This window comes from Ictalurus punctatus, chromosome 24 (genome assembly GCF_001660625.3).
Source record: "Ictalurus punctatus breed USDA103 chromosome 24, Coco_2.0, whole genome shotgun sequence".
Taxonomy (NCBI): Eukaryota; Metazoa; Chordata; class Actinopteri; order Siluriformes; family Ictaluridae; genus Ictalurus; species Ictalurus punctatus.
The window spans coordinates 16,113,920-16,141,184 of NC_030439.2; the positions used below are offsets into that span (position 1 = coordinate 16,113,920).

The following is a 27,265-nucleotide window of genomic DNA, read 5'->3' on the forward strand; positions in this document are numbered from 1 at the left end:
TCTGTGGAAGAAAATGTGGTAAACAGCTAATAAGCTAGAACCATTAGTTATCTGAAAAATTCTTGAGGAACCCTAAGCTGTGAGAATGGGGAACTAAAGGGCTGTTTGAAAACCTGCGTCATAGGAAAAATTGTTTGAGGAAATCCGTTAGTATTTGTTGTTTTATCATGTAGTGTGTTGCATAAAATCATTCATTCATCACTACGTCACTTCCATGTTTTCAACTTGCATAGGAAATGAATGGTCACTTTATTGCTTTATTGCATGCAGGGTGAACATGGGGTTAAGCTTGAACATGAAACTCCCTTCCATTAGGCCTCCATATCAGACCTCATAAAGAAGTCTGAGAGAGTCTGCGTAATAAATAATTGAGGCACCTTAATGTAAGTTCAGCTCCATTAATATGGTGGTGTAGTGCTCCGTGTGTGATAGATAGCAGGTTTTAGGAAATGAGCCTGACCATCCTGTCTGTGAAAAGAGTCCTGACCTGTCTCATGGTGCACGTACTTACCACTCAGCCTCTGCCTGCAAACAGCCTCCCTTCTTTAGCCTTCGACATGGTGATGTACCTGGATGCAGCAGCTTCACCAGCTCTCTCCAAACGGTCTTTTTAGTTTGTTACTCCGCTTTTTGCTGTACTATTCTGTCCTTCTACTGAGGTGGAAGTTAAATATAGAAACCTAAAGGCTTCTTTAGTTTTGTCCCTCAGAAGGAATCCTTTAAATGGTCTATCTAGAAGCCTACAATATACGTTCTTCCTTTCTGAAAAGGGTTCAACAACTAGATTTGCATTTCTCTGAAGGAAATACACAGTGCTTAGAGGGACCAGGAAGTGACCGAGTGAAGGAAAGATGGGTTATGGACGGATGGGTGGATGGAAGGATTGAAAAGGGGGAAAAATGAAGGAAGGAAAAATAAAGAATGGGGTATTGTAGAAAAAACAATAATGGAAAGAATGGACGAATCAATGGGGGGAAAGGAAGAAACCATGGGGAAAGAATGAATGCATGTAAGAAAGAAAATGTAAGATACAGATGAAGAGTAAGAAAAAAGTGAGAAACAGTAGGGAGAATGAGAGAGAGAGAGATGAGAAAAGAACAACAAAATGAGAGAGAGAGCAACTTTTTCACTTGGCATTACATTCCTAGATCTGAAATGTATTTTATGGGTGGAGTGGCTTGGACTTCTTTTATCAGTATGTTTACGGAGAGCAGCTTTCTCTTCCTTTCTCACTGAAATGTGTTCACATGTCCAGTACAGATGTGCTGCACACAGATGTGCTGCACAGAAATCCCCAGGTTTTCCTTTAATATGCTGTTTCTCCATCACACGGTCTAACGTACACTGTAACGTGTTTCACTGTGTTTTTAGATGTAAATTGTTATTTACTGCTGGGGCTAAACAAACAGTTGAGCGTGGTTTATTACACTTGGAGTATGACCCAGTTTTTTCTTCTTCTTTCTACTAGGTGCCGTGATCATGTGACTCTCGTTTTGATTTGTAGACACAAGGGTCTGAGAAGAGATCTCCATATTTACAAAAGCTTTTCTTTTCTGTCTAATGTGTCAACATACCATTTATTCATTCATAGAAGTCCAACGGGCAGGCTTGGAGGAAGGAAGAAAAGTAAGGAGAAGGAAGGAAGGAAGGAAAGGAGAAGGAAGGAAGGAAGGAAGGAAAGATGAAAGTAAGGAAGGAAAGAAATAGGAAGGAAGAAAGGCAATGGAAGGAAAGAAAGGGGAAGGAAGGAAGGAAGGAAAGAAAGAGGAAGGAAGGAAGGCGAAGGAAGGAAATAAAGGAGAAGGAAGGAGGGAATGAAAGGAGAAGGAAGGAAGAAAGGAAAGGGGAAGGAAGGAAGGAAAGGAGAAGGAAGGAAGGAAAGGAGAAGGAAGGAAGGAAAGAAAGGAGAAGGAAGGAAGGAAAGAGGAAGGAAGGAGATAATGAAGGAAAGGAGAAGGAAGGAAGGAAAGAAAGGAGAAGGAAGGAAAGAGGAAGGAAGGCGAAAGAAAGAAAGAGGAAGGAAGGTAAAGGAAGGAAAGAAAGCGGAAGGAAGGAAATAAAGAAAGAGGAAGGAAAGAAAAGAGAAGGAAGGAAGGAAAGAAAGAATGATACATAACTGTTAAATTGAACCGGATGAAATAATTAAACAGAATTTGTACTTTTTATTTGTGTTAGTTATTGTAGTATTAAGGTTGCAGTATGGAGGGGTTATGGATGTGTTATGGATGTGTTTTGGATGTGTTATGGATGTTTTACTGCCTCCCGTCTCTATCCAACACACACTCGCACACACTCACACACACTCTCACTCACATGCGCACACACACTATTTCTTTCCTACACTTATACGCTTCTCTCTCTTTCATACCTACACAGGTTGAAGGTTGTTACTGTGTGACTCTTCACTCATGGCTTTTAGTTTGTGGCTGATCGTTATTTTGGCTTTTTGTGTAACCTGTTTTTTTTTTCTTTCTTCTTCTTCCTGTCCATGTAGCTCGGGTTCATCCTGAATCGTTTATAAACAAGCTCCAAGTTGCTAAGCCACAGTGACATTAGATAGCCACACTTGGCGTCCATCCTCAACCATTCATTCATTTAACCTGCTGCCTGTGCAGTTTAGTATTCACAGGCAGCTTATATACTGAACATTTATTTACTGTGCTCAGTATCTTTATATGTAATAATGCCATAACTAATAAGGGGAATTGGTGGGTGTGTCCCAGATTTGTGAGTGTGAGCATAGGTGGGGGGTGGGATGGGGGGAGGTGCTGTGTGTCCAGGCCAGTCTGGCTGTAGGCTTCCCCTGATGGATTAAGGCTGACCCACAAAACCACATGCTACCAAATGTCTATTACAAATGTGCTAAAAGCTAAAATGACTGACTCACTGACACTCTCTCTCTCTCTCTCTCTCTCTCTCTCTCTCTCTCTCTCTCTCTCTCTCTCTCTCTCCAGATATTTCACGAATTTCCTATTACACAGGTGAGTGGATTTATTTCTTTTTCTTCCTTAAAACCCTCTCTCAAGACTTATCCCAGTGACATACTATCATATTAGTCATCTCACCCCTCTGTGAGAGACCCTACTGAAAATCAGGATTTATTCAAACATTTGTGTGCAGCATCCTGTCCTAGAACATAACGTAAAGTACTGCTGTGATTTACGTTGCCTCTATTCGGATCGTAAATTTGACAGGATGATGTGTGGATGTTGGACAATCACCGTCGTCGGGAGATCATGAAATCGTCAAAACCCCAGTAATGCCACGGCTGTCCTCACCCGGGAGACAAGGGCGTAAAACTGGCACTAGTCAACCGCTGGATTCCATGAGCTCCTGTATACGGAAGAGGGTAGAAAGTGCTTTACTCGGAGTGTGTTACGCTGTAACGCAGCATGAAAAGTCACCTGGTTTTTGTTTCCAGTTTCTTTGCTATATACACCCAGATATTTGATTCACACTTGGTGAAGTTTCTTTGATGCCTTGCTAAGTGTACTGTCGCACAAGTAAGCATCTTAGAAGGCAGTGCTTCAGGAGCGATGAACATACCTGTAAGGTTTGATATGGATTAAAATCATTAAAGGCATGCCACAAGATTATTTCATTATACCACAGCGCTGTTGATTTCCTGATTCTGATTGGGTGACAGGCGTTCTGAGGTGTGCAGTTATTTTTCAGTAAATGCACAGCTAAAGTAATTCCAGTCAGGTCTTGACCGCATTAGATTTCCAGATCACTTCGTCAAGTTGACAGGCATTTTCGATTTTCCAGAAATACGTAAGTAATAATTGACGACGGGGTGTTTACTAGAAATTTTACAAGTTTTTTAAGTTTACTAGAGATGTGTTGCATTGATGTGTAGTTATTGGAGAGAGAGAGCAAGAAAAAAATGCATTAATGAGACAGAAAAGTCTGTGTTAAAAAAAAAAAAAAAAAAAAAAAAAAAATTATCCATATTTATTTATTTATCTATCTATCTATCTATCTATCTATCTATCTATCTGCTCTATTTCTACATGATCGGCATGAAATGGGGGGACTGTGATCTCTCTCTCTCTCGCATCCCTTTTTCCCTCTCTCCTTCTCTCTCTCACTCACTCTCTCTCCCTCCCTCCTTCTTTCTCTCTCTCCCACCCTCCTTCATCCTCTCTCTCTCTCTTTCTCTCTCTCTCTCCCTCCCTCCTTCTCTCTCCCACCCTCCTTCATCCTCTCTCTCTCCCTCCCTCCTTCCCTCTCTCGCTCTCTCTCTCGCTCTCTCTCTCGCTCTCTCTCTCTCTCTCTTCCCAATATCAATGGCTCAGGCCTCTGTTACTAGCTCTAAAACAATGTTTTGGAATTAACAACAGAGGATTGAGATGGTATGCGTCATAAATTAGTTCCACACACAAGTCTTGATCAATGTCTTGATGTAAAACATCTGAACAATGTCTTCAGGTGTGGTAACGGTGTTATAAGTGGAATAATTGACTCCGGTCTCTTGAATTATTAAAGAATAATGCGACAGACTGGTCATCAGCGGCCCTTATTTCTTTAACCCCAAAAGTACAGTTGGAGAAAAGAAGACAAATATTTAGTGACCAGCTATTTGTCATCAAAAGGAAAATCTGAAGTTAATGAAATGAAATTAAAATTAAAAAGTGAACTGAAATTAAAAAGACTGTATCTGAGTGTGTGTGCAAACTGTGTGTGTATAGTCCTCTGAGATGTTCGGTGGGAGATATTTTTGGTGCTGTTGTCCCTGTGTTCAGAAGTCAGTGGTGTGTGTGAGTGTAACAGCAGCAGCACGTGTAAATAGCATCAATATTTCATGCGCTTTGTGTGTGTGGATGGAAATGGGGGCGTTTGGGGAGGAAGAGTGTTTGAGTGGCATTTTCCTCCACTGCCTGATTTATTATGCAGTGTATGATAGTGTATGATGTGCGATACAGCGCGAATTGATTAGGGAGTTTCTTCAGCGCTACAGTGTCAATCATATGAGTGGCATCAACAATGGAGAATACTTTGTGTTTTATGTTTTTATCAGAAATGAGAATCTCTAACGAGAATACACAGCTGGGTCCCACAGTGGGCAACAAACTCATTGCTAAGCCAATCCGATGCCTCATGACAGCAGATTGGGAAGTATTTATACAGTTATCACTGACTGACTCATAACAAGCAAGGTAGATACAGAGATGGATGGATGGATAATGTTATCCACAATAGAACATAGGGTTGTGTGTGTGTGTGTGTGTGTGTGTGTGTGTGTACACACACACACACACACACACACAATGTATATGTGTGTGTATATATAATGTATGTGTGTGTGTATGTATGTATATATACACACATACATATACGTTTTTTTTATATATATATATATATATATATATTATATATATATATATATATATATATATATATAATATATATAAAATGTATGTGTATATACGCGTGTGTGTGTGTGTATATATACACACACATATACATTATGTGTGCATTATTTATATATATATATGTATATATGTGTGTGTGTGTGTTCTATAACCTTATGTTCTATTGTGAATAACGTATGGGTTTATGAGATTTGCAAGTCATTGCATTCTGTTTTTATTTACATTTTACACAGTGTCCCAACTTTTTGGAATTGGGGTTGTGTATAATAGTGCTGTGCAAAAGTTTTAGGCACATACAAGGAAATGCTGCCTTCAAAATAGTGAAAGATACTGTGAAGAGCAGTAAATGTAAAGTGAAATGAAAGTAAACGAGTAAAGTCAATATTTGGTGCAACACAAAGATAAAGATAAAAATAGCAGTCTCCGGGACAGTGTGTGCAGATTTATAAGGAAACGAGCTGTAAGTTTTCCTGAGCATCTTGCAGAACCAGCCACAGTTCTTCTGGACATTTTGACTGTCGCTCTTGCTTCTTATTTTTGCAGCAAAAGCCAGCAGCCTTCATTGTGTAATTCTGCTTCAGCCCACCGAGTCGTTGATTTATTTCTGCCGTCGTGTGTGCGTGTGTAGGCGTTCATGCGTTCACGCTTTCATAATTAATTTTGACATTTTGTGAAGAGGATTAGGATGCTTGTGGCGAGCTTTCTATTTCTAAGCTCGCTCTCCCTTCTGCAGAATCGAATGAAGTGTTATTACTCTTGATATAGAGCTCATAGCCTTCTGTAATTACTCAGAGCTGTCCCCTTTAATGAAGCACTTTTTCTTCGTGCCCTTATAGAGTCAATACACAGATGAGCAATTAGTCTTCCCAGTGCTACTGAGAGCTCTTTATATGAATGTGCTCTTCATGTTTACTTGTTGATGCTTTTTGTGTTGTTGTTCAGCTTTAAGCTTTACTGTGTGTGTTCTGAACTGCACTGTCATTATTGTTAGGCTGGCTGTGTACATGCTGACGCACAGCCCAAATGATGAAATGTAGTTCTGCTCTGGTTAGGTTGACTAATGTGCACAGAGCAACACTGATCCTAGATCAGCGTTCATTCTCTGAAATTCTTCTGAGTGCTGCGCAGTGATTAGTATGCCAAACTGATGCTGATCTAGGATCAGTGTTATGTAATAATCATGGTGCAGCACACCTGAGCAAATCAGGAATTGAATACTGACTTTGGGTCAGTGTGCAAAATGGATGAATGCTGATCTAGGATCTGTTCTGTGTACTAATCATGGTGCATCACATGCTGGGCCATGATTAGCATACCAAACTGATCCTAGATCAGAATTTATTATTGTTTCTTGTGAGGGCATGGCTGTGATCAGCATGCAGAACTGATCTCAGATCAGCATTTTGTCATTAGTTTTCTGACATTAATAAATATGCAGGAATGGTTCTAGATCAGCATTCATATGCTAAGATTGTTTTGAGTGCCGTGATCAGTATTCAGAACTGATCCTAAACCAGCATTCGTTTTCTGTGCTTCATATACGTGCCCAGACATTATCAGTATGCAGAGCTGATCTTGGATCAGAGTTCATTTTCTGCTTGTGTCGGGAAGGAAGGAGAGTCCATTATCAAGTAGATGCTAGAGCCCTTAACAAGCTGAAGAACCATTAAGGAACCCTGTCAGCTTTGCGAGCAGAACACCTGCCAAAACGTTTGTTTTTATATCATCATGCCGGCATTGTGTAACATTTTAAACTTGATCATTTAATGTGGTACATTTCCCCCTTTAGATGCAAATGCAATAGGTCTGGCGTTATGGCTCCATTTTCTCAGACTCTGAAGGATAATTGATAGTCAAGGTCAAGAATTAGCGACCCTTGAATGTCGAGATCCATGTGAAAGAGACGCTCTACATCGTGACTTCAGTAAAGCATTTAAACCGAGTGGAGTAAATGCTCTACACTCTAGCGTAGTCGACTTGTAGCCGAGAGGAAGAGAAGGACGAAGAGGAAGTGAAAGAGCAGGTTATAATGCTAAAGGAAGCGACTCCCATCTGCTCTGAATCAGCTCCTCCACAGAAATTCATGGACAACGCCTTACACCCTGATTATAATTTGATATTGTCCATTCACAGGCACTTCCTTTAAATTTACTCGTTATCCACTCTAACGCTATGCACCATATGTTCGGTCTTTCAGTTGTCTATCTTTGTCTTGACAATATATAGCCACGATTTGAATACTACTTCACATCCCTTGGGTTTTCTGTCACAATAGGGACAGCCCGCTTTCTTAATGAAGCAGCTCCAGCTGTGGCAGTAACACCTCCTGCTCACAGATTTATTTGTTGACTTCTTGCAGCATGTTTAAGCACCGCCGGTCTGCTGCGTGTCCAGCGTCCGCTCCGGTGATGGAAATATGGCCGTTGTTGTGAAAGGCCTTTGTATGTGTGCATGTGTGTGTAGAAGACAGTGGGCCGGACATGAGGGTTTGTAAAAAGGAAGGGGAGGCCACCTCTCCTGTCTTAACCCTTTTTCCTTTTTTGTGTTAATCCTTTGTGTGAGAGATCCGTACCCCACTGTTAATGTGAATGGTTGTTTTGGGGGAGGTCCGTCAACTTCCTCGTCCGCCTCCTGCTGTCCTGGAGCTGATACTGTGAACGTTAGTCTGATATTGGGAACATTTTTGGCTGGAGTTGAAATACATGGCTGTTTGGACTAAAACTGTCTCATCAGGACGGGCTTTTCCCCAATGTTCAAATTTTGAAATCTCACTCTAGAGGCAAGTGCATCACCGCTGTATTCGTGCATCGGTGTATACGTCCCTGTAATTGAGAAGCACTTCCGAGAACAAGATGAAATTGCTGAAATGAAAACGGTTAGTATCGAGTGCTCTGTAGTCTGAGACATGGCTCTCGGTGTGTGGTAACAGAAGGTCTAAGTAGATTCCAGACTGAAACGCAGCCGGCCTGGTATTTCCGTCGTGTCTGAGGAACAGTCGTATCAGACTCTGTGAATGGCTTGGCTTAATGCTATCTCTGCTTTCCAGGAATGCAGGACTGAAACGTGCTCCTGGCTTCTCTGTGTGTCTTTTGAATGGATGTCAAACACAGGGAGATCCCCTGCTGATAAGCACCCGAGATCGGCTTTATGCTGAATTCCACCCCCTCGATTTCCCCCTCTCTGGACCTCTAATGGAGGAGACTGGGGGATTGAAAACACACACACACACACACACACACACACACACACACACACACACACACACACACACCTCTCATCTCACTCATCATATATTTACTAGAGTTGCTATTGTGCATTTTTTAGCATTCGCACTAGAGATGTGATTTAATTTTATATCATTTTTTTCAGCATTTTCTCGTACATGTCGTGATACAGAGTTGTTTTGTGTGAAAATGAGGGATACAGCAAAATTTTGACTACTGATAATCACCAAAAGTGACACTTTCAGTGTTTGTTTGTTTGTTCGTTTGTTTTTTAGTGTACTTCCAAAATATGACCCTTGACTCATTCACCTTACCCACTACAGGACCATCACACCATCTGAAAGCGTCCCACCCTGCTCAATAGTTTAATATAAAACTGTTAACATTTTATTGGTTTAATTTATTGTCAGTATTTGTGTAACAATGCCCTGATGAAATTGGATTTGTTTTTTTAATCGTTGGGTTTGGCCTTTTATTGACTATGAAGTTATTTTATTTATTTGAAATTTTCACAAATGCTAAAACAAAGCTATTTAATAACAATAATAATAAACTGCTCTTGCTTTTGGTTTTTCTTTTTTAATTACCATGTAGCTTTTCAATTTCTACAAAAATAATGAAAAACTATTTATTAGCACTTTAAAAGCAGTGCTGTGATTTTATTTATTTATTTATTTATTTATTTATTTATTTATTTATTTATTTATTTTGGTATTCGTGGTCCAAAGTGACCTGAATTTCGTTTTCTTCCCCCCATGTGACTATCAATACTTTTGCAAAAGGTTTTTCAGTAATTAACATTTGACTGCAAATCGCTTGCCTTTGTCACCTTGCTCAACTGAGATTGTGAGAACTTGTATCTGATCTCTACTGGTGTATCTGATACTCATAAAATTCATACACTGCCTTAGCGACCGCAAATCAGTCAATGCTAAATGTTGATGGGATTGTCCTATTTTTTGGATGATGTGGGAATAAAGGATGTTCCTGAGTTTATTGTAGGCTGCTTATTATTGCTCCAGGTTACAGACAGATGCCTCTGTTCAATCGTAAGGATAGATGTGGCCTACATCAGTGCTGGTAAGTGATTGATTGTGCTTAAGGCCACTAGGGTGAGACTATAACATTGTTAGTTCCTGCATTCTTCACAGCCTTTGTGAACTGCTCCGAGGAGGCAGAGGAGTGTTTATTGGGCATGATGCCATACTGGTCAGAGAGGCAGATGCAGGGCCATGAGCAGGGTCAGGCCTGATTTGCGGCCTGGTTTGCTTCGGTAAACAGGCGTGGGACGGACCGAATGGGTAAGTGAGAGGGAGATTTGCATATTAATGAGCTTCGGTTGAGCTCCTCTGACCCCTCCTTTCCTCTCTCTCTCTCTCGCTCTCGCTCGCTCGTTCATCTTTCCTCTGCAGTTGCTACAGAGAAGCTGTGGAATACACACAGGCTTGGGTCTATATCTCTCCATTTCTCTCTCTTTCTTACCCTATTGCAGCACAACATTTCAGAAAATATTCTCTCGCTCTTTCCTCTCTCTCTGTTGTTCTTTTCTCGTCTCTGTGATTTCAGGGTGCGTTCTCTAAGCCGACTTTTAACTAAGCTCACTGTGGCCTTTTTCTTTGGTTGAGGGTCAGCTCTCATGCCTGGACTCTGGCAGCCAGGTTGGCGTTAGCATCCACTGGCAGACCAAATTGGATTGGATCATCGGCTACACCCAGGACCGGAATCTCGCTATATTTCCTTGCTGGATCTGTATTCTCGCTCGGCTGGACTGTAAGCAGCTGTCGTGTATGACTGGTGTGGGGAAACACTGGAGCCGGGGCCCAGGCTCCTATGCGGGTGTTTAAAAGCAGCGGCTGCCGGTCGGCCGCTCGCATCCGCATAGAGATGAACCACTGCATTCCCTTCCCGATGTGTCTGGCTGGAGGTAGTCATCTTCCTGCCTGTTCATATATGTATATATTTGTTCTCTGCTGTCTAAATCTTCAGCTTTTGCTCTACAGCCATTGGCTTGCATTGCTTTTGACACGAGCTGTAGTGTCTTAGCCGCATTATTAACCACATTTTACGTATAATAAATGTAATAAAGTTTAATGGTTAAAAACTATTGGCTCAGTTGAGTGTTTAGTGCGATGGTTAACTTGTTGCTCAGCTGAATAGTTAGTTGGTAATTAGAGTAGAGGTGAGTTTCTATGTCTTGATGTCCATAAGCCCTTTGGCCACCTGGCTTTTTCATGTGTGCTGTCTTTTGTTTGTTGATATTGCAAAGGCTTGGGGTGTATGTAAGTGACATTTTGACCAAAAAACAGTTGATCTATTAAATAAATGGTCTTGAGATCCAGTAATGAATGAGATCTAGTAATAAAGTCCAGTGCCAAGACAAATATTAACATTCAGTATTAATTAACATTTTCCCCTTGTTTAGAGTTGGTCAGATTTGTCATTTACACCTCTCTAGTTCCAAGCCCTTGGTTTATCATCACTAGCAGTGATTTTCTCAAGCCACACTTTTAATCGTATTTGAATTTTTGACTTTCTGATCTAATTAAGCATAATCGGCTGTGATATTGTTGAAGTTGGCTGGCGTGTTTATTGGCTCTAGTCTTCTTTCGACTCAAAGATTTATACGTGTGAAAGAATACTGGCTTATAATGTACAGATGATAAAATGATAAAGTGGCTGGATAATTGGAACAAATAATCATTTCAGTATTGAGCAAAGTAATCCCGATTTTATCATTTGAGCCGTTATGGAGTAGCTCTACTGATTGATAGACTGCTCTTGTTTTAATAGTGCCGTGATTAAAGTAAAAGCACGTTTTTCTCCTCTGGAGGAAAGTCACACAGCCGCAGGTCATTATGCTGAAAAGCATTGCAAAGCGTAGGGAAATTCGCTGGTTCGGAGGTGGGTGTGTTTCTGTGAAAGACGTCACTCTCGCATTCACTCGCCATGTTTTTGTCTCTGTGCTGGCTTTGCATCAGCAGCTGCCTCAGCACCCGTCAATCTCGCCAACCGATTCAGCCTCAGTACCAAGCAGCTTTATCTTGCACACGTTCTCACTAATTAAATCCTCTTTTCTAAGCGCGTGAATGCTATAGAGGTGCAAGAATAATGAGGTTTAGATCGTGAGAATTTTTATGGTTGGTATCAATTTGATGCGAACTCCAGTCTAATTCCTAACGTCTCTCAATGCGTAAGGACACAGACTTGTAGTAATGTCGGTGAAATACCGTAACCTGCTTATAGTGTCAGTTTAACACTAGCCATGGTATGAATGAAATGTGTGTACATTTATTTAAATTGAAATATTTAATGATATCTTGTTTCTATCAAATGGACTTTAAGCTATAGCAATAACAAACATTACCACAATAATAACAGTAAATGCTGTCACGTTAGTTCTTACGTTGTTGAAATCGAGTTGTTTCACACGTTTGCACTGAGGGTTTGATCCATTTGAAATTTGCATCCTTTTTGTTTGGAGTCTCTTTTATTGTTCCGTAGTTTCCCAGCAAATATAAATGCTGCGTTGTTTAGTTTGCTTGTTGTACAAGAGGGATGTAATAACATCCTCTCACACGACAGTAAATATATTAAAAAGTATATGAAATATTTTGTGTGTTGACACTACAGTTTATGCGCTAATCTCAAACGAGAGAAATCTTCAGTGATGTTGGTCAAGTATTACTGATATCTACGGTTTCCGTACGTTTCAAGGCACTAAAATGTTTCTCTCAACATTCCCAAGGTGCAGATGTGACAGGATATGGCTGGGCGATGTGACAAAACTGCAGAATCATGATATTTGATGTCATTTTACAATATATAATATAACATGAGACGATCTTTTCCTGAGGTTAAAATTAAAAAAAAATTCCAGCAAAATAAACATTTTACGGAACATTTTACGAGCCACATTAAACGAAATTGAAAGTCCTATTTCGTTAAACATTTACAAACAGTTGAGCCTAACGTTTGGAAATTTGAACTCCATCATCCAGCCGCGGTGATTGGTGCGTCTCAGTTTACAGATTGAAGCCTAGTACACACTGCACCGACAGACGCCGACCCACGCCAGCAGACACGTTTGTCTGGTTTTGTCGGATCAGTGCGTTAACCCTGTCGGTGTCCGTTTGCGTTGGTCGGCATTTGGTTTCATCGACTGAACATGTTCAGTTGGCATTTCTCAGTCGTGGAATGTCTGAGCAGCGTGGTAGGATTTTCCAACAAACTCTGACGTAATTTGACCTGGGCACAAACGATTGCCATGACGATGAGGCAAGCGTCCCTGAAAACTCCATAGAAACTAAAATGTGCCAAATTGTTGTTGTGGGTAAAATGATTTCTAGACGAATCAGAAAGAAGAGGATACAATTTTGTCTCAATGTGTTGTTTACCCCTGGTAAAGATCTGTTGCGTTTTGGTTTTAATCGGGATCATCCGCTGACCGTATGCCATTTTCCGTATTCTGTTTCATGAAGTACATTACATTACATTTACGGCATTTGGCAGACGCCTTATACAGGAGCGACTTACGTTTCTCTCATTTATTCAACTGAGCAGTTGAGGGTTAAGGGCCTTGCTCAAGGGCCCAACAGTGGTAGCTCGGCAGTGCTGGGGCTTGAACTCCTGACCTACTGATCAGTAACCCAGCGCCTTTAACCACTGACACACCACTCCCCTTAGTAAGTAGAAGTAAGAAGCGAAATCGTGACAAAGGTTTATAACTGACATTTGCGTGAAAATAGTGTTCATAATATACAATCTAATAATGATCTTAACTTAACACGTAGCCTACATTAAGCTGTCTTTCTTGAAGTTGTTGAAACTGCTTGCGGGCAAAACTGAGCAAAAGTTTGATTGCTTTGAACATCCTCTGTCTGCTGTTCTCTGCATAAATGTAAGTAAGCGCCCCGTCTCTCACATCGCAACAACTAAGGCTTCACGCACAACCGCCTTCGTTTCACTCTTCATCTTTACTGGTAAGGAACGACACGTAAAGACACTAGTCATACTCAAATCTTGTGGTAAAAGGGTCATCCATTTTTAAACCAGTCTGACTGTCTGTAAAAAAGTTTGTTGGTGTCTGTTGGGGCAGTGTGAACATGGCAGTTGTTTTTCCCAACATGTTAAATGCGTCTGTCTGGGCGGAGCTAGGCTTCTCATGCAGACATGAGTGTTTATGTCCTGAATAATTACGACATGGCAAATTTTCAAAGAAAACTCTGCAGTAGTTGTGCGAGGTGCATGTTACTGACTCGGTGCTGCTGAAGACGGAAATTGTTGATTCTGGTCCGTCCTTCCTCAGAAGGGTTTTCCTCATCGCTGTCACCTGGCTCGTTCATTGGGGTCTAAATCTACATCCAGGCTTCTGTAAAGCTGCTTTGTGGTGATGTCCGTTGTTAAAAGAAGCATGCAAATAAAATTGAATCAGATTCTTCTCACTTGATCAACTCTGTTCAGCCTGAGGTATATACATGAAAGTCTTTTTCATTTCGATTAGGCCACCAGTCAGATTTATTAGGCTGCATGGAAACATTGGCTGTGTTGAGCTGATTAGTATTAGCAACACCGTGATCGTTTGTTATCCCATCAGAAACGGTCCTTGGGGGACGAGCAGTTGAATCTCAGTAGTATCTTTGAGGCCTTTATGAATATTTAAGCTGCGTCCTGCTGTTAGCAGGCAGCTACGGACCTGTTTGAAGGTCTGGACGGAGGACATGTGTTTTGCTTGGAGATCTGTGTGATGCACGGACCCGAGACACCTTGTTGCCAGATTAGATCAGTCTGAGCAAGCTGTGTGTTGGCTTTTTGGTTTGTTTGTGCTCATGTATGTTTAGGTCAGTATTATCTGTTGTGTACTCGTTAGCTCATTGCCACCTGGGCGGCTGTGGCTCAGGTGGTAGAGCGGGTTGTCCACTGATCGTAGGGTTGGCGGTTCGATTCCCGGCCCACATGACTCCACTTGCCGCAGTGTCCTTGGGAAAGACACTGAACCCCATGTTGCTCCCGATGGCAAGTTAGCGCCTTGCATGGCAGCTCTGCTACCATTGGTGTGTGTGAATGGGTGAATGAGACATGGGACATGTGAGACATGTAAAGCGCTTTTGGATAAAAGCGCTATATAAGTGCAGACCATTTACCATTAGCTGACTGTCTCTGTGTTGTGTGCAGTGAGTGCTCCTTTCACACCTTTTTATCTGCCCTACACACAACGTTGCACTGTACATGATGGTCCGAGAGAATAGTCACTTTCTTTGCCTGTGTGTGTGTGTGGTGGGTCAGTCCTCAATGCAAGACATATCAGGGAGAAAATTGGTATTGCAAGCTACTCATGGAGGAACATCTCATAATGTGGGTTGTGCTAAACTATTTCTATATCTATTTCTTGCTTTCTCAGAAGCAGGTTTATGTCAGGTTGTGTTCGGATTAATGACCGATGTGTAATTAGGGGTTTTTCCTGAGAAGAGAACTCTACACTTTTGACATGTGTTCTTAGCAAGCATCTTGAGCTGATGTCAAGAGCAGGATTATTATGCGTGATTTGTAATCGTATTACTGCATCAGGCCACTGGCAAAAGATTTGAGCTGCTTTGAGTGTACAAGTTTTAAATGTCGTTCTTAGAGCTTGATCATTGGTGTAAAGCACTGAGCCTGGAGCCAGCTGTCTTCAGTAATATTAAAGGGCACGTCATCTGTCAAGACTTTCCCGCTGTTCTGTCTTCCTGTTTGCGTTTCCCGCTCCAGTAACTCCTTATCAGTGTACAGGACACTGATCACGCGACTTCACTCAGGCTACAGACGCTGACGCTTCCACCGGTCACCGTATTCCTGTCTCTTTTCAGTTTTGTACTGTTCCTGATGTTGCCACACTCTGGCAGGCTTTATTGTTCAGCTTCCTGCCTCACACCGTGAGCGTCTGGGATATTAATAACTCTCTCGTATGCTGCTATGGTCGTTTATCTTGCTTTTCATACCACTGGGTCTGTCAGTATGGAGAAATTGTTATTGTTCCTGCAAATAAAGCCAACGGGATTTCATGTTAAACCGGGTTTGTGTTAGGATTTATCTTCCTGTGAAATGTAGAGGCTTTACATTGTTGTATTAGAGATGTTCTGGAACTTGCCCCAAATTGTCAGCCACTAACAACAACAAATGAACTAGCATGCTATCATTTTATTATTTACTGTCAGCTAGGATTTGTAATATTGAAAGGATTATTCCATTAAAAAAAAAATTCTTTATTGTTAAATTAAGTGTTGATCTTTTTAGCATTTATGCTACCGTACAAAATAATAATAATAATCATCATAATAAGAGGAAGAAGTAGAAGAACAACAACGATTAGCATTTTTTATGTATTTTCTTTTTGCGATTATTTATATATTGTTTGTTTTATTCTTTCTTTTTTTTTAATTTCCCCTTTTTTGCAATCCAGTATGTCGTGAATTTACATGTCGGTTTCAGACAGTGCATCAGTCAGTGAATCGTGTCTGCTGTGTTACGACAGCAGACGTAATACTCCGTCAATCCTCTTTATAGTTACGCGCACGAAAGTACAACGAACTCGCAGGTTATTTCACAAGCCGTATTCACAGCCCAAAGACGATACGACACCCGAGAAACATTCTAACCACAAAAGCCAGCGTGGCATTTTTACTCACTGCGTATACGGTGTGTAAGGTTAAAGGGCAAAATAGAATGTCATGTGAAATGTGCGTGTTCATTAGTGCAGTAGAGTGACAATAGATTTCTGTACTCAAAATGTTTAGTGTGTTCCTGTTGACGTGATAAAAGGTGATTTTCAGACTTCCGGACCTGCGGAGTTTTAGTACGTTTGCTTTGAACTGTTTTTAAACCCATAAACTCTGATGCACCTGAAAACGGTGGTTTGAGGTTTGCTTTAATTGAACTTCGATGCAGACCGCAACATGTGTGAAAGTGATTCGTGAATGTAGTTGAACATGTCACTTTACTTCCTATTTCAGTACAATGGTGAGAAAATGGATTTTGTGGTCTGTAGAGGAGAAATGATGTCATCACAATATGTGGAACTAAGAATGCATTTAAATACCGCTAAATAAATTTAGCAGAAAATTGCAACATAATATGCATGATTTATTAATATATATATATATAATATATATAATATTTACACACACACTCGTATTTCTTTGTTACGTACACTATTCGTTAAATAGTGTGTTGTTTTACCTTTGATTGATCTTGACTATTGTCGACATACAGTCAAGAAACACTAATTAGAAAAGGAAGGAATAACTTCATTCGTTGAAAGTTGTAGTCGTTGGCAAGTCACTGTGGTATAAGCCAGGGGTGGTACCACTACTCCAAAAGTGTTGGGGCAAAGGTTTTGTCTGAGAGAAGACGTGCATCTGTCATTTGTCTATAAAAACATACAAACTAACTATGTATATTTTCGCACTATATGGAGTCAGGATCTGATTATTGTAGCGTAGCAGGGCACAACACACCTTTTCATGGAAGTCAGAGTAGTTTGTTTCGACCACGCACTCTTCGTTCTGCCCCTTACTCCTCAGGGAGCTAATAACGGCCAAAAAAACTTGTTCACAAAGTTAGATAGCATTACTTTTACTTTTAAAATACGTTTGTAACAAAGTTCAAGGGCGGGCAAGGAGGAGGCGAGAACCCGGCTGAACATAAACATAAAGTTTAATAATAAAGAGAGTGTAAAACACAAACATAACTCAAACACAAAGCGCACATGCGTATCTCTCTCTCTCTCTCTCTCTCTCTCTCTCTCTCTCTGTCTCTCTGTCTCTATCTCACTCTCTCTCTCTCTCTCTCTCTCTCCCCCCCTCTCCCTCTCTCTCTCTCACCCCCCCTCCGGTGCTTCCAGCCGCTCCTTTATCACTCTCTCCTGCTGATTACTACATCCTCACAACAGCCTGGCCCCTCCCTCCTCCTCGTCACAATGTTTTAACAATCGAAAACATGTCCACATTCTTCAGCAGGCTGTAGTCACTGTAGTAACTGTCTGCATCCCTAAACATTGTTTTCCAGGGAGCCTTACTTACTTTCTTATTTGAAGAATGTTATATGATGAATGTTCCTATAATCGATTCAGAATACAGAATCTGTCACTTAAAATATTGAAACGTTAGCCATACTGATCCATCACACGATTATTGAGCGCCAAAGCACGGTTAACCCTTTATCGCTGGTAGGAGAATCCCTTTTAGGAGAAATGCCCCACCCTCCAACTGAACTGGAAGATTTGATTGGTTTTTCAACCGCATCAGACCTGTCTGTTATTACTTAAAGTGCTGAGTCACTGGTGACTCAGTAGTTTTAAACGTGCCGGGTCAAATGCCAGCTCACCCCAGTTGCTCCGGCAGCCCTGGTACAAGTGGAATAACACACTGTGCTGTTATAGAGGAGTCAATCCTTCACCAGCCTAAAAATACCAGCTTTAACTCAAACGTCTCCTAACAGAAATCTTCAATCACAGACCATCTGATGTTCAGTAAGAAATTCAACAAATCTGTCATGATGACCCGCTGTACCAAACAAGCGGAGAATCGATTGTGTCTTTGGGCAGAAAATGAAATCATGATTGCATTGCCATGTTTTTTCTTCCTCACCATCAGGAAGCCAAACATTTACAGTGTGTGGTTATCAGAACTGAAGCCAGGATGTGGAGATGCACTGTGGAGTACATTTTAGACTCATTGCAAAGATCATTAATCTCTTTTCATACCTTTACTGTTTGTGATTTGCTTGCTACTTTTTGTTGTTCGATGCTCACCCCTCTCAGACTAATTCCAGCTTGTCGGAGAACGTGTTGACGCAATGGCCTGGAATTGAAGGTTGTGAAAGTGCTGTCTCAGTCATCGACCTGATGGCCAGGTGAAGAGTTCAGACATGAGATGAAGTGCTTTAGTTTAGGTGTATTTATGAGTCACACGGGCAGCCTGCTTCGACGATGAGTGCCGGATGTGGTGATGTGTCAGACACTAGGGGTGTGTGTGTGTGTGTGTGTGTGTGTGTGAGTGTCCTAGACACAGACGTGAGGAGTATTCCTCTCTCCTCAGTTCTGTTCACACATGGCTGTGTGTTTGTGTTTCCATGTGAGGCCGGAATGGCCTGCGTCTTTGAAGTTTCTGTTTAGAGGTAGGAGAGCAGCTAAAACAAAGATCTTATCCCTTTTAACCTTTTGATTAATGATATGTAAGGTCGGCTGATTGGAATTTTTGTGAGTTCTGTGTGTTTATTTGGGCGTGTTTCTTGACCGTGTTCTTGGACGTAACTTCAGTGTAACTAGGCTGAACGTAACAAATGCTTGTATGCGCAAGAGTGGGTTTTTGTTTTGGTGTTTTTTTTTGAGAGGGAGAGACTGGGTTCACGAGGGCTGTCAAATTTGTTTAAAAATTTCAATCAAATTTGAATGAAGTGAAAGATTACTTTAACATTGTATTGCCCAAGGCAGAGCACATTAGCATGAACGTCCTGCTATGCCTTCATTTCACACGAACCACATCACACTGTGTTATAATCACAGTATTTGTTGTTTCAGATTTGTGTTTATTTATTTATTCTCACTGACCTTTACAGTGCGCAAGCGTTTCTACAGCCTTAACGTGGAAACCAAACGCCAATGACATTTATCTGTCATTTTGAGATTTCGCCTTACGCTGATTCTCTGTGCTGTCATGTCAGCTCTGTGTGTGTGTGTGTGTGTCTGTTACATACCAGAGGAAGTGCATCTAATTTGTGTTCTGATACCACTATAAGATAAACAGGGTGTATAGGGTCTCAGATGACTGTCAGGAGTGTGTGTGCATGTGCCTCTGTGTGTATGATGGGTGGTGTGGCCTTGCTGCCTCATGGGAGAGCATTCCATCACTTCTCAAAGGAATGACGTAAGATCAGAATCGAATCTTTCAGTGTACAGCACACTGTATGTTAAACAAAACATTACCGTATTAATCAAGACTTGATCTAAAGTGCCATAGTGTGATGAGGATAAGAACCTGGCCTGCTGCACTGTATATGTAAAAATCAGTGTTTCACTCCACCGTGGTTTTTTTTTTTTTAATGACGGTTCTCATAAAGCGATGTGTGTTTCATTCTTCATTCATAGGAGGAATAAAACTCTGCTATATAAAGTCCCACACACGCTTGTGGTGTGTGTAATGCCGGACTTCCCATGTAGAGAAAATGAGCAGTGGTGAGATGTGTTTGGAGTTTGTGTATTGTTTTTGTAGTGTCACTAATCTATAATGCAGTGGAATGCAATGCAGTGTTTTATCACTATGAGAGACATGCTTGTGGAACTGTGTGGACTGTCAGTCAGTACGTTTACATGGACACCGATAATCCGATATTAACCCGATGAAGACGATACTCTGATTAAGAAACTACAATGTAAACAGCGATTTTTATTGACCTTAATCCGATTAAAGTCATACTCGACGTAAACACAGATCGAATTAAGACATTTGGAGTATTCCTGTTTTAGTCGCATTATCCACGTGTATTACAGACATGTACTCACCTTAATCACACTATTAACATCGTGTGGGAGTTTTCACCGCGTTTTATGACAGGCCACGATCACACACGGCAGCGCTCAACCGTTTGACGGCGAACAAGAGAACACGGCTGTGTCCGAAACCATGTACTTACTTACTATATAGTAGGCGAGATGCATGTATTTCAGCTACTATATAGTGGGTAAGTATGCGGTTTGGGACGCAGCCCACGGCTTCAAGCAGTCGTCTATTTGCATGTACAGCACGACAAATAATTAACCGAACTTGAAACTTGCGTAAAATTAAAAATAAAAACACACAAATCTGTATACGGTACCATAACGAAGACCAACTGTATGTCGATACGGGAAATTGCGGAGGTGGCGTGGGGTCGTAATGACGTGTGCCGTTAATCGATCTATGTTCTATAACATGTAACACAGGAGCATGAAAGGAATATTCTGAAAACAACTCATATAAACACTTTAATCACAATATTGTCTTATTCAGAATAAGGTCAATAATTAGATTATTGCAGTCTTTGTAAACGTAGTCACTGTTTCTGATATTAATGCTTAGAACCACTTCATTACTGATGTAGGCCTTGCACTTTGATCTATTTCGATCACACTCATACAGGTTATTAGAGCCACATACATCCAGGAAGCTTTGCGTATACTCTTTCCCTAAACAGCAATTGGCAAATCCTAGATTAGCAACTGTAGCTAGGCACAGGTAGCTGACATCAGAAAAGATTAAGATAGGAAGAAAAAAAAAAAGACTTATTTCCAAAGACAGGAACAAATATTAAACATTGTTGAGGACCAGCTTAAGATGATTGTCTGCTCTAAAATGTGACTAGCAAGCAAAGACTTTCTTTATTATTGTTAACGACTTGAATTTAGTGCCTTTATATAATTAAAACGAAGAGCATTGACTGCTTAATCACTGTTTGCTAGTTATTCCTGAAAATATTTAGCAAGAACCAGTGGTGCATGTACTACACTTGTTCCTTAAAATGCATGTAATGAGAGATTTCCCTCCCTGCAGGTCAGGATCGATACTGCGCTTTGATTTCCATGTCGTCTACATGAATCTCTAGTTCATGAGGCTTCTCATGAAGGCTGGAGGCTTTACTTTCAGATATTATCCTTTTAGCGTATTCGTCCTGCTCTGAGATTGTGTTATGGATCCTGCCTTCAAAGGCATATTTGAGAATTATTGTTCTACTTTGTTATAAACCTGCTTAACGTGCTGGACTCAAACTTGTTAGATGAAGCAACAGTAACCGAGTGGGCGGTGCTTAGGGGTGTGTAAATTGAAATACAAAGTAACCCATAGTAAGGCAAGGTCTTAAATCTTAAATTAGTCTGAAATAGTAATGATGTAATTAATAAGCACAGGAATAACCTTGTGGTACTAACTGTTTGTTCTTCTCTCTCTCTCTCTCTCTCTCTCTCTCTCTCTCTCTCTCTCTCTCTCTCTCTCTCTCTCTCTCTCTCTCCCTCCCCTGAACAGAATATGACCGACACCTAGCGTACAGTAAAGGCATGGCGACGGCGTACCTGGAGCCCGGCCTTAGCCACGGTGTGGGCGGGGGGGTCAAGTCTCGGCTCAGCGGGGGAACAGAGCGTTCCGCCCCTGCCCCTGACCGTGTCCTCAAGGTCATCCACCACTTTGAGAGCAAGAGCGAGCACAGCGAAAACAGCCCATGTTGCAGCAACATCCGCCATGGAGACGCCACCGATGTCCGGGTAAGAGAGCACGCACGGTGCCTTTCACATCAGAGAGTGAGGACAAATCTAAATGGAAAAAATGAATTTTAGAATGACACTGCCTCGCTCTGACTCTGCGTTCACAATGGCAGCAAGACAATGCCACTAAACAGGCGGAAGTCATTCATGTTTAACAAACGAATTATCTTTGCATTATAATTCTTAATATTCATAGTCAGGAGTCATAGGTTTTAAATCAGCTGGTGAGACTTGCTGATCTGTTACGGCTTTAACGTGTTTGCGCAAAATAGACGTGTTGGTTTTTCATCATGAACAGACCGCTGTAATTGTAAAGAGCAAAAGTCTGTTTTTGGTACATTCTAACACTAGGTTTTCATTCAGAGTTTTGTTTTCAGGGAGGAGACACTTGGTTTAGGTTCAGATGGGTGGTTTTGTTTACATTCTGTAGAGCAAGTTTGTAGTTGATGCACTCTCCAGGTGCTACAACGGAAACCATAGCAACTAACAGTAACTTGAGATAGGAATGCTATACTAGGGGTCAATGTAGAACAATATGAGTAACATGGAGCAAAAAAAGTTCAATTCCAGTGTAAGATCTCTTTAGACCTTGCACTAAATATGGCATTGGAACAGAGTTGTTGGAATGGAATGGGGAAAACTGCATGTGGAATTGAACGGAGTGGTATGATTGGAGTGGAAATGAATGGTATGGTGTAGAATGGAGTGGAATGGAACACAATACAGTGGAATGGAACAGAATACACTGGAATGAAGTGGAATGGAACAGAATACAGTGGAATGGAGTGGAATGGTACAGAATGGTACAGAATACAGTGGAATGGTATGGTATGGTATAGAATGGGACAGAATACAGTGGAATGGAACAGAATACAGTGGAATGGAACAGAATACACTGGAATGGAGTGGAATGGTACAGAATACAGTGGAATGGTATGGTATGGTATAGAATGGGACAGAATACAGTGGAATGGAATGGTAAAGAAAGGAATGGTATAGAACAGGTGTATCCAATCCTATCCGGAAAAAGCTGGTGTGGATGCAGGTTTCATTCAAGCCATGCTTTTGAATAGAAAAGTATGGAATGGTATTGAATATAATGGTATGGAATGCTATTTAATGGGATGGAGTGGAGTGGAATAGAATGGAGTTGAGTACTGTACAGTGAAATGTTATGGAATGAAATGGAATTAGTCTTGGAGGCAGTGTGTCAGGCAACATGAAGGCAACACACGCACGAACACACACACACACACACACACATTCATACAAGAATCCATTACTTGACTGTTAATTATTTACCATGGCGTATGTTTTGGTGCATTGTCTTGTCAGTGTCCATCTTGTGGGGGAAGGTGCAGAAGAAAACTGGAGTCTGTGGAATCGGGCCACATAGGACATGAATTATTTAATGTAATCAATAATAATAACTCCTCTGCGTGCACTTTCCCATCAACTCAGTCTGCCCCACATCTAAATAGTTTCATAGACTTGTGTTCCACACAGCTGCAGTTTTATGGCACTCGACTTTGCTCGCTTTTGGGGGCTTTCCACTGCGGGTAGTACCTGGTACTTTTTTTTAGTACCACCTCGGTCGAGGTTCCAAGCGAGCCGAGCCGACACTAAATGTGAGCCACGCACTGAGGGAGTAAGGATTCTCCTTAACGAGTGGTTCTGTATTGTGCCTGAATAAATGTCATTTAGTACATACTTTGCATACGGTAATATTCTATTCATTGAAACTTGTGTATCATTTATCTCATTACAGATAAAATTACAACAAAGGTTTCTGTCTTAGATTTTTAAATCTCGCTTGTAACCGATTTCCAAACAGGCATTTATTGAAGTCGCTCCTGTCACGGCGGAATCTAACTTCTTTTACCTCCTTAAAGGTCCATGTTTAGAGAACAGGAAAGGCGTTTGGAATACGGCCTGACCGTGTATTTGTACAGGGCTTCGATAATACAACATTATTCCTGTGTGAAGGCGAGTGGAAGATGGCACCCACGATGAGGCAGCACTAAACTGCAGTGGATAAACAAGCTCCGAGAAGTAAAGCGAGTTGAGTCGAGACATACCATGCAGTGGAAAAGTGGCTTTAGTTTGCTCAAGGTTCAAAGTTTGTTAATTACAAGCTGAGATGACAAATGTGCATGTGTGAATAGAGGCAAACTGTGCTGTACTCTGTGCCTCACCAGGTTAACGAATGTAGCAGAATACTTTTGAAGCTCTAAGCTCTTGAGCTTTTGCCCCAGAACGTCTTACTTTCCTCCCTAAATCCCGGGATATGAAGTATTGAATTCATTAGCCACTCTGTTTCCTGGCTGTGTAAAAGCAAGTCACGTCTGTTTTGGAGCAGATGCTCTATTGATCAGCGGGCTTTCCATCCGCCGGGCGGATTAACATCTTGTTCCTCTTCCTGCGACAGTCCCTGATGGATTCTCACGTGTCTCGTTTTCATCCGAGCCTTAATCAGAGCCTGTAATCGCACACTGCCACTGCCACGTCCACACAGTCTGTGTGCAACCTGTGGGGTTTTTAATCACCCTTGAAGATCTGTATATTTCACTGTTATATAAGCCTTTAAGTGAACTTGGTAGGCTGGTGGCTTCACTGTAGGTAATCATCCGGCTGGATTTAAGCAGGAAAGGGAGTTGATTAGATGAACAGGGGAGTAATCTGGTTCCTGTAGTCATGCTCGTCTGAAAGAACTCTGCTCAGGTTGTCTCCTAATCTATATGCTTATTTGCAGGTTGCCAAAGCTTACACGTTCACAGTGTGGCGAAGGGTATTAGTCTGATTCAATCTTGTTTAGGTCGTATATATGTCTGAGTGTGTGATGGCTTTAGACATGGCCTCATGAATTACTCTTTCACAGTATGACTTTTGTGTCTTCAGTCTTGGTCAAAACTCCGTATGGAAATATAAACCCCTTCATTCAACCCCTCCCCCCATTACCTTTGGAAAGCCTTATAGCACAAACTGTGCAAATATACTTCACTTTCGCCATGTTTATGTGCACACGCAGCTGCTCCACGAGCAGCATTGTTAACATAATCGATTTCATGCCTTATGTAAATCTGGAGGATTAAGAGCAACATCCATTAGATGGCACATCAAAGACAAAACATCTCAGTCCGTCTCATTTCCAAGTTTGACGATTAGCGATTTCATGCACAGTGACGTCAAACACACTGATCGCTTCTGTTTCTCTTTCAAACTTTTTCGTAACGATCCGCGTCTCAAACCAATAACACTGACTGTACGTTCATCCTGAGATGAAAATCCTGAGGACTGGTAAACAACAACAGACCTTTTGGTAGGTTGAAGAGGTTTTTCACATTCTTAACATTTTTTTTTTAAATGTTAACATTTCACAGCACATAAAGTGTTTTGATATAAATGGATCTCTATGGATTTTACACTTCATTCTCGACAGCCATGAAAGTATACAGCTTTGAGATTTACGACTCCAGAAATTATATTGGTGTGAATTTACCTTCAGGCAATGTACGACTGCTGAATTTGTTGCATAATGGCTAGCTGTAGTTATGTATGTAATACTGTAATAATGTGTATTTTATGCGTATTTGATTTAGACATTTACGACAAGATTGTACATACAGAAAAGTGTCTGAGAGACTCTAAACTCGGCTCTGTCTGACAATTCCTATGGTACAAAATGCACAAGACCATCCCACCAAGGCTTCACAAACTGCTGTACTAATTGCTACATCGCCTGCAGGATGTAATGGGACTTTAATGTTTTGGAGGTTAATTGTTTTTATTCCTAATTAAGCAATACTGCAAATGATCATGTTATTGTTTTATTCAGGTGTTCAGTGGGAATTGAATACATGCTGCTCTCAAGTGCAGAAACGGTCATGATGATGGAATGTTTAATATTTAAACGTTATTAATATAGACCTCAATATATAATATATACACCATCCTGAAGAAAGTCCAGAATTGTCATTTAATCAGAGAAAGCTTTAAACCGATGCAGACAAATGGAGCAAACATGGAAATGTAGATCAATGCATTTGTGTACTCCCTAATTAGGCTAATGTGTAACGAGTACCACCCTGCTTTCCAAGCATACACACACACACACACACACACACACACACACACACACACACACACACACACACACACACACACACACGCGCACGAGATCCCACAGAGACATTAGACATTAACCTATCACCTAATACTTAAACATGAAATCCCGCCAAAGCCATGCCTGATTATCCATCTATGTAATTGGAGTTGTTCTGGTCTTTGTTGCACGTGCAGAGTTTTATTAATTTAGCTTTGCTGGGATAATTTATCTTCTATAATTTGGGGTTTGGGCTTATCATTGCTCAACTGGCTTCTCACTATTCTGCAATCAGTTTACGGTCATTTTCCTTTATTTATTTATTTATTAACGCTTATAGTTGCACAGCTTGTACATGGTTCATGTTTCATTAATCCAAGTCTTAATCCATGTACTTGAATGGTGTCAGTCTGCATTGTTTGTGAATAATTCCTCATCTTATTGGATTAAAAGTGTGGTTGGAATGTTTTAAGGGGCTTTTACACTGGCAGTTCAGTCCGAAACAGAGCACGTTTTGCATGAAAAACCGGTAACGTGAAAGCCGTCGTGCGGGCCGATAATCGCACGGCGGTACCAAACCCACGACTACCTGTACGAGGTGGTCCGAGTTCAGTTGCACTGGAACTGTGCCGCGATTCCTGTGTATGTGGACTCAACTCGTACTCGGGTCCGCACTCGTTCAGGAAGTGAAGTAACCCGTCATTAATCATTACCATAAACGTAATCATTAGTTTCCACAACAGACATGTACCATGAGTGGCAGGGGAACGCGGAAGAGGAAGAGGTGCACTGCTGCTCATAATGTTTGCTGTGCATAATGGCACCAAGATAATAAAAATATAAGAAAAAAGACAAAAATATGGTGAGTTGCGTTGTGTTCTCCATGCGCGTTTATGATGAAATAAGATGCAAATGCATTTACACAAATGCATAGAATCATTCGATAGAATCAAGTGGTGAGTCTGGACCAATGCTGAGGCAGGTACCGGGAACCATCGCACTCTGGTTCAGACTGCCGCAAACCTGACACATTTTACTATACTGAGAAAATCACAGAAGAACTGTTTACTTACAGCGGATGGAATGCAATCAGCAAGCATTAAAAGGATATTATACCATAATTATACCATAATTATACCATCGTACTGTAATAATGATGTTTTAAGACATGAACATTACCAAAGGTGTCCTTCTTTTGGAGTTTTATCTGGTTAATTAAGCTTTCCCAGAAGTTTTACCCTTGAAATACTAATCCCATATCTCAAAGGGCATATCTCATTGATTTACAGCTTCATTTACA

At 41.1% G+C, this 27,265-nt stretch overlaps 2 protein-coding genes across 14 annotated transcripts in view; one reads left to right on the forward strand and one right to left on the reverse strand.

Moving 5' to 3' along the window:
• LOC108256914 (tubulin alpha-8 chain) overlaps positions 1 to 14,580 on the reverse strand; it is a 52,118-nt gene extending 37,538 nt beyond the window's left edge. For both annotated transcript variants that reach the window (XM_053675514.1, XM_053675513.1), the window contains exon 1: positions 14,577 to 14,580. The gene's annotated coding sequence lies outside the window, so the exon portion shown is untranslated. The remainder of the gene's footprint in view (positions 1 to 14,576) is intronic.
• ptk2aa (protein tyrosine kinase 2aa) overlaps positions 1 to 27,265 on the forward strand; it is a 110,549-nt gene that overhangs the window by 30,307 nt on the left and 52,977 nt on the right. For 2 of the 12 annotated variants that reach the window (XM_053675504.1, XM_053675500.1), the window contains exons 2-3: positions 2,955 to 2,981; positions 21,628 to 21,863. In XM_053675504.1, coding sequence (XP_053531479.1) covers positions 21,660 to 21,863 — 204 coding nt within the window. In that variant the 5' untranslated portion in view covers positions 2,955 to 2,981; positions 21,628 to 21,659. Of the gene's footprint in view, positions 1 to 2,954; positions 2,982 to 10,068; positions 10,524 to 18,634; positions 18,749 to 21,627; positions 21,864 to 27,265 lie in introns of those variants that run through there. The other 10 variants (XM_047150492.2, XM_053675497.1, XM_017454172.3 and 7 more) reach the window with 10 other exon arrangements.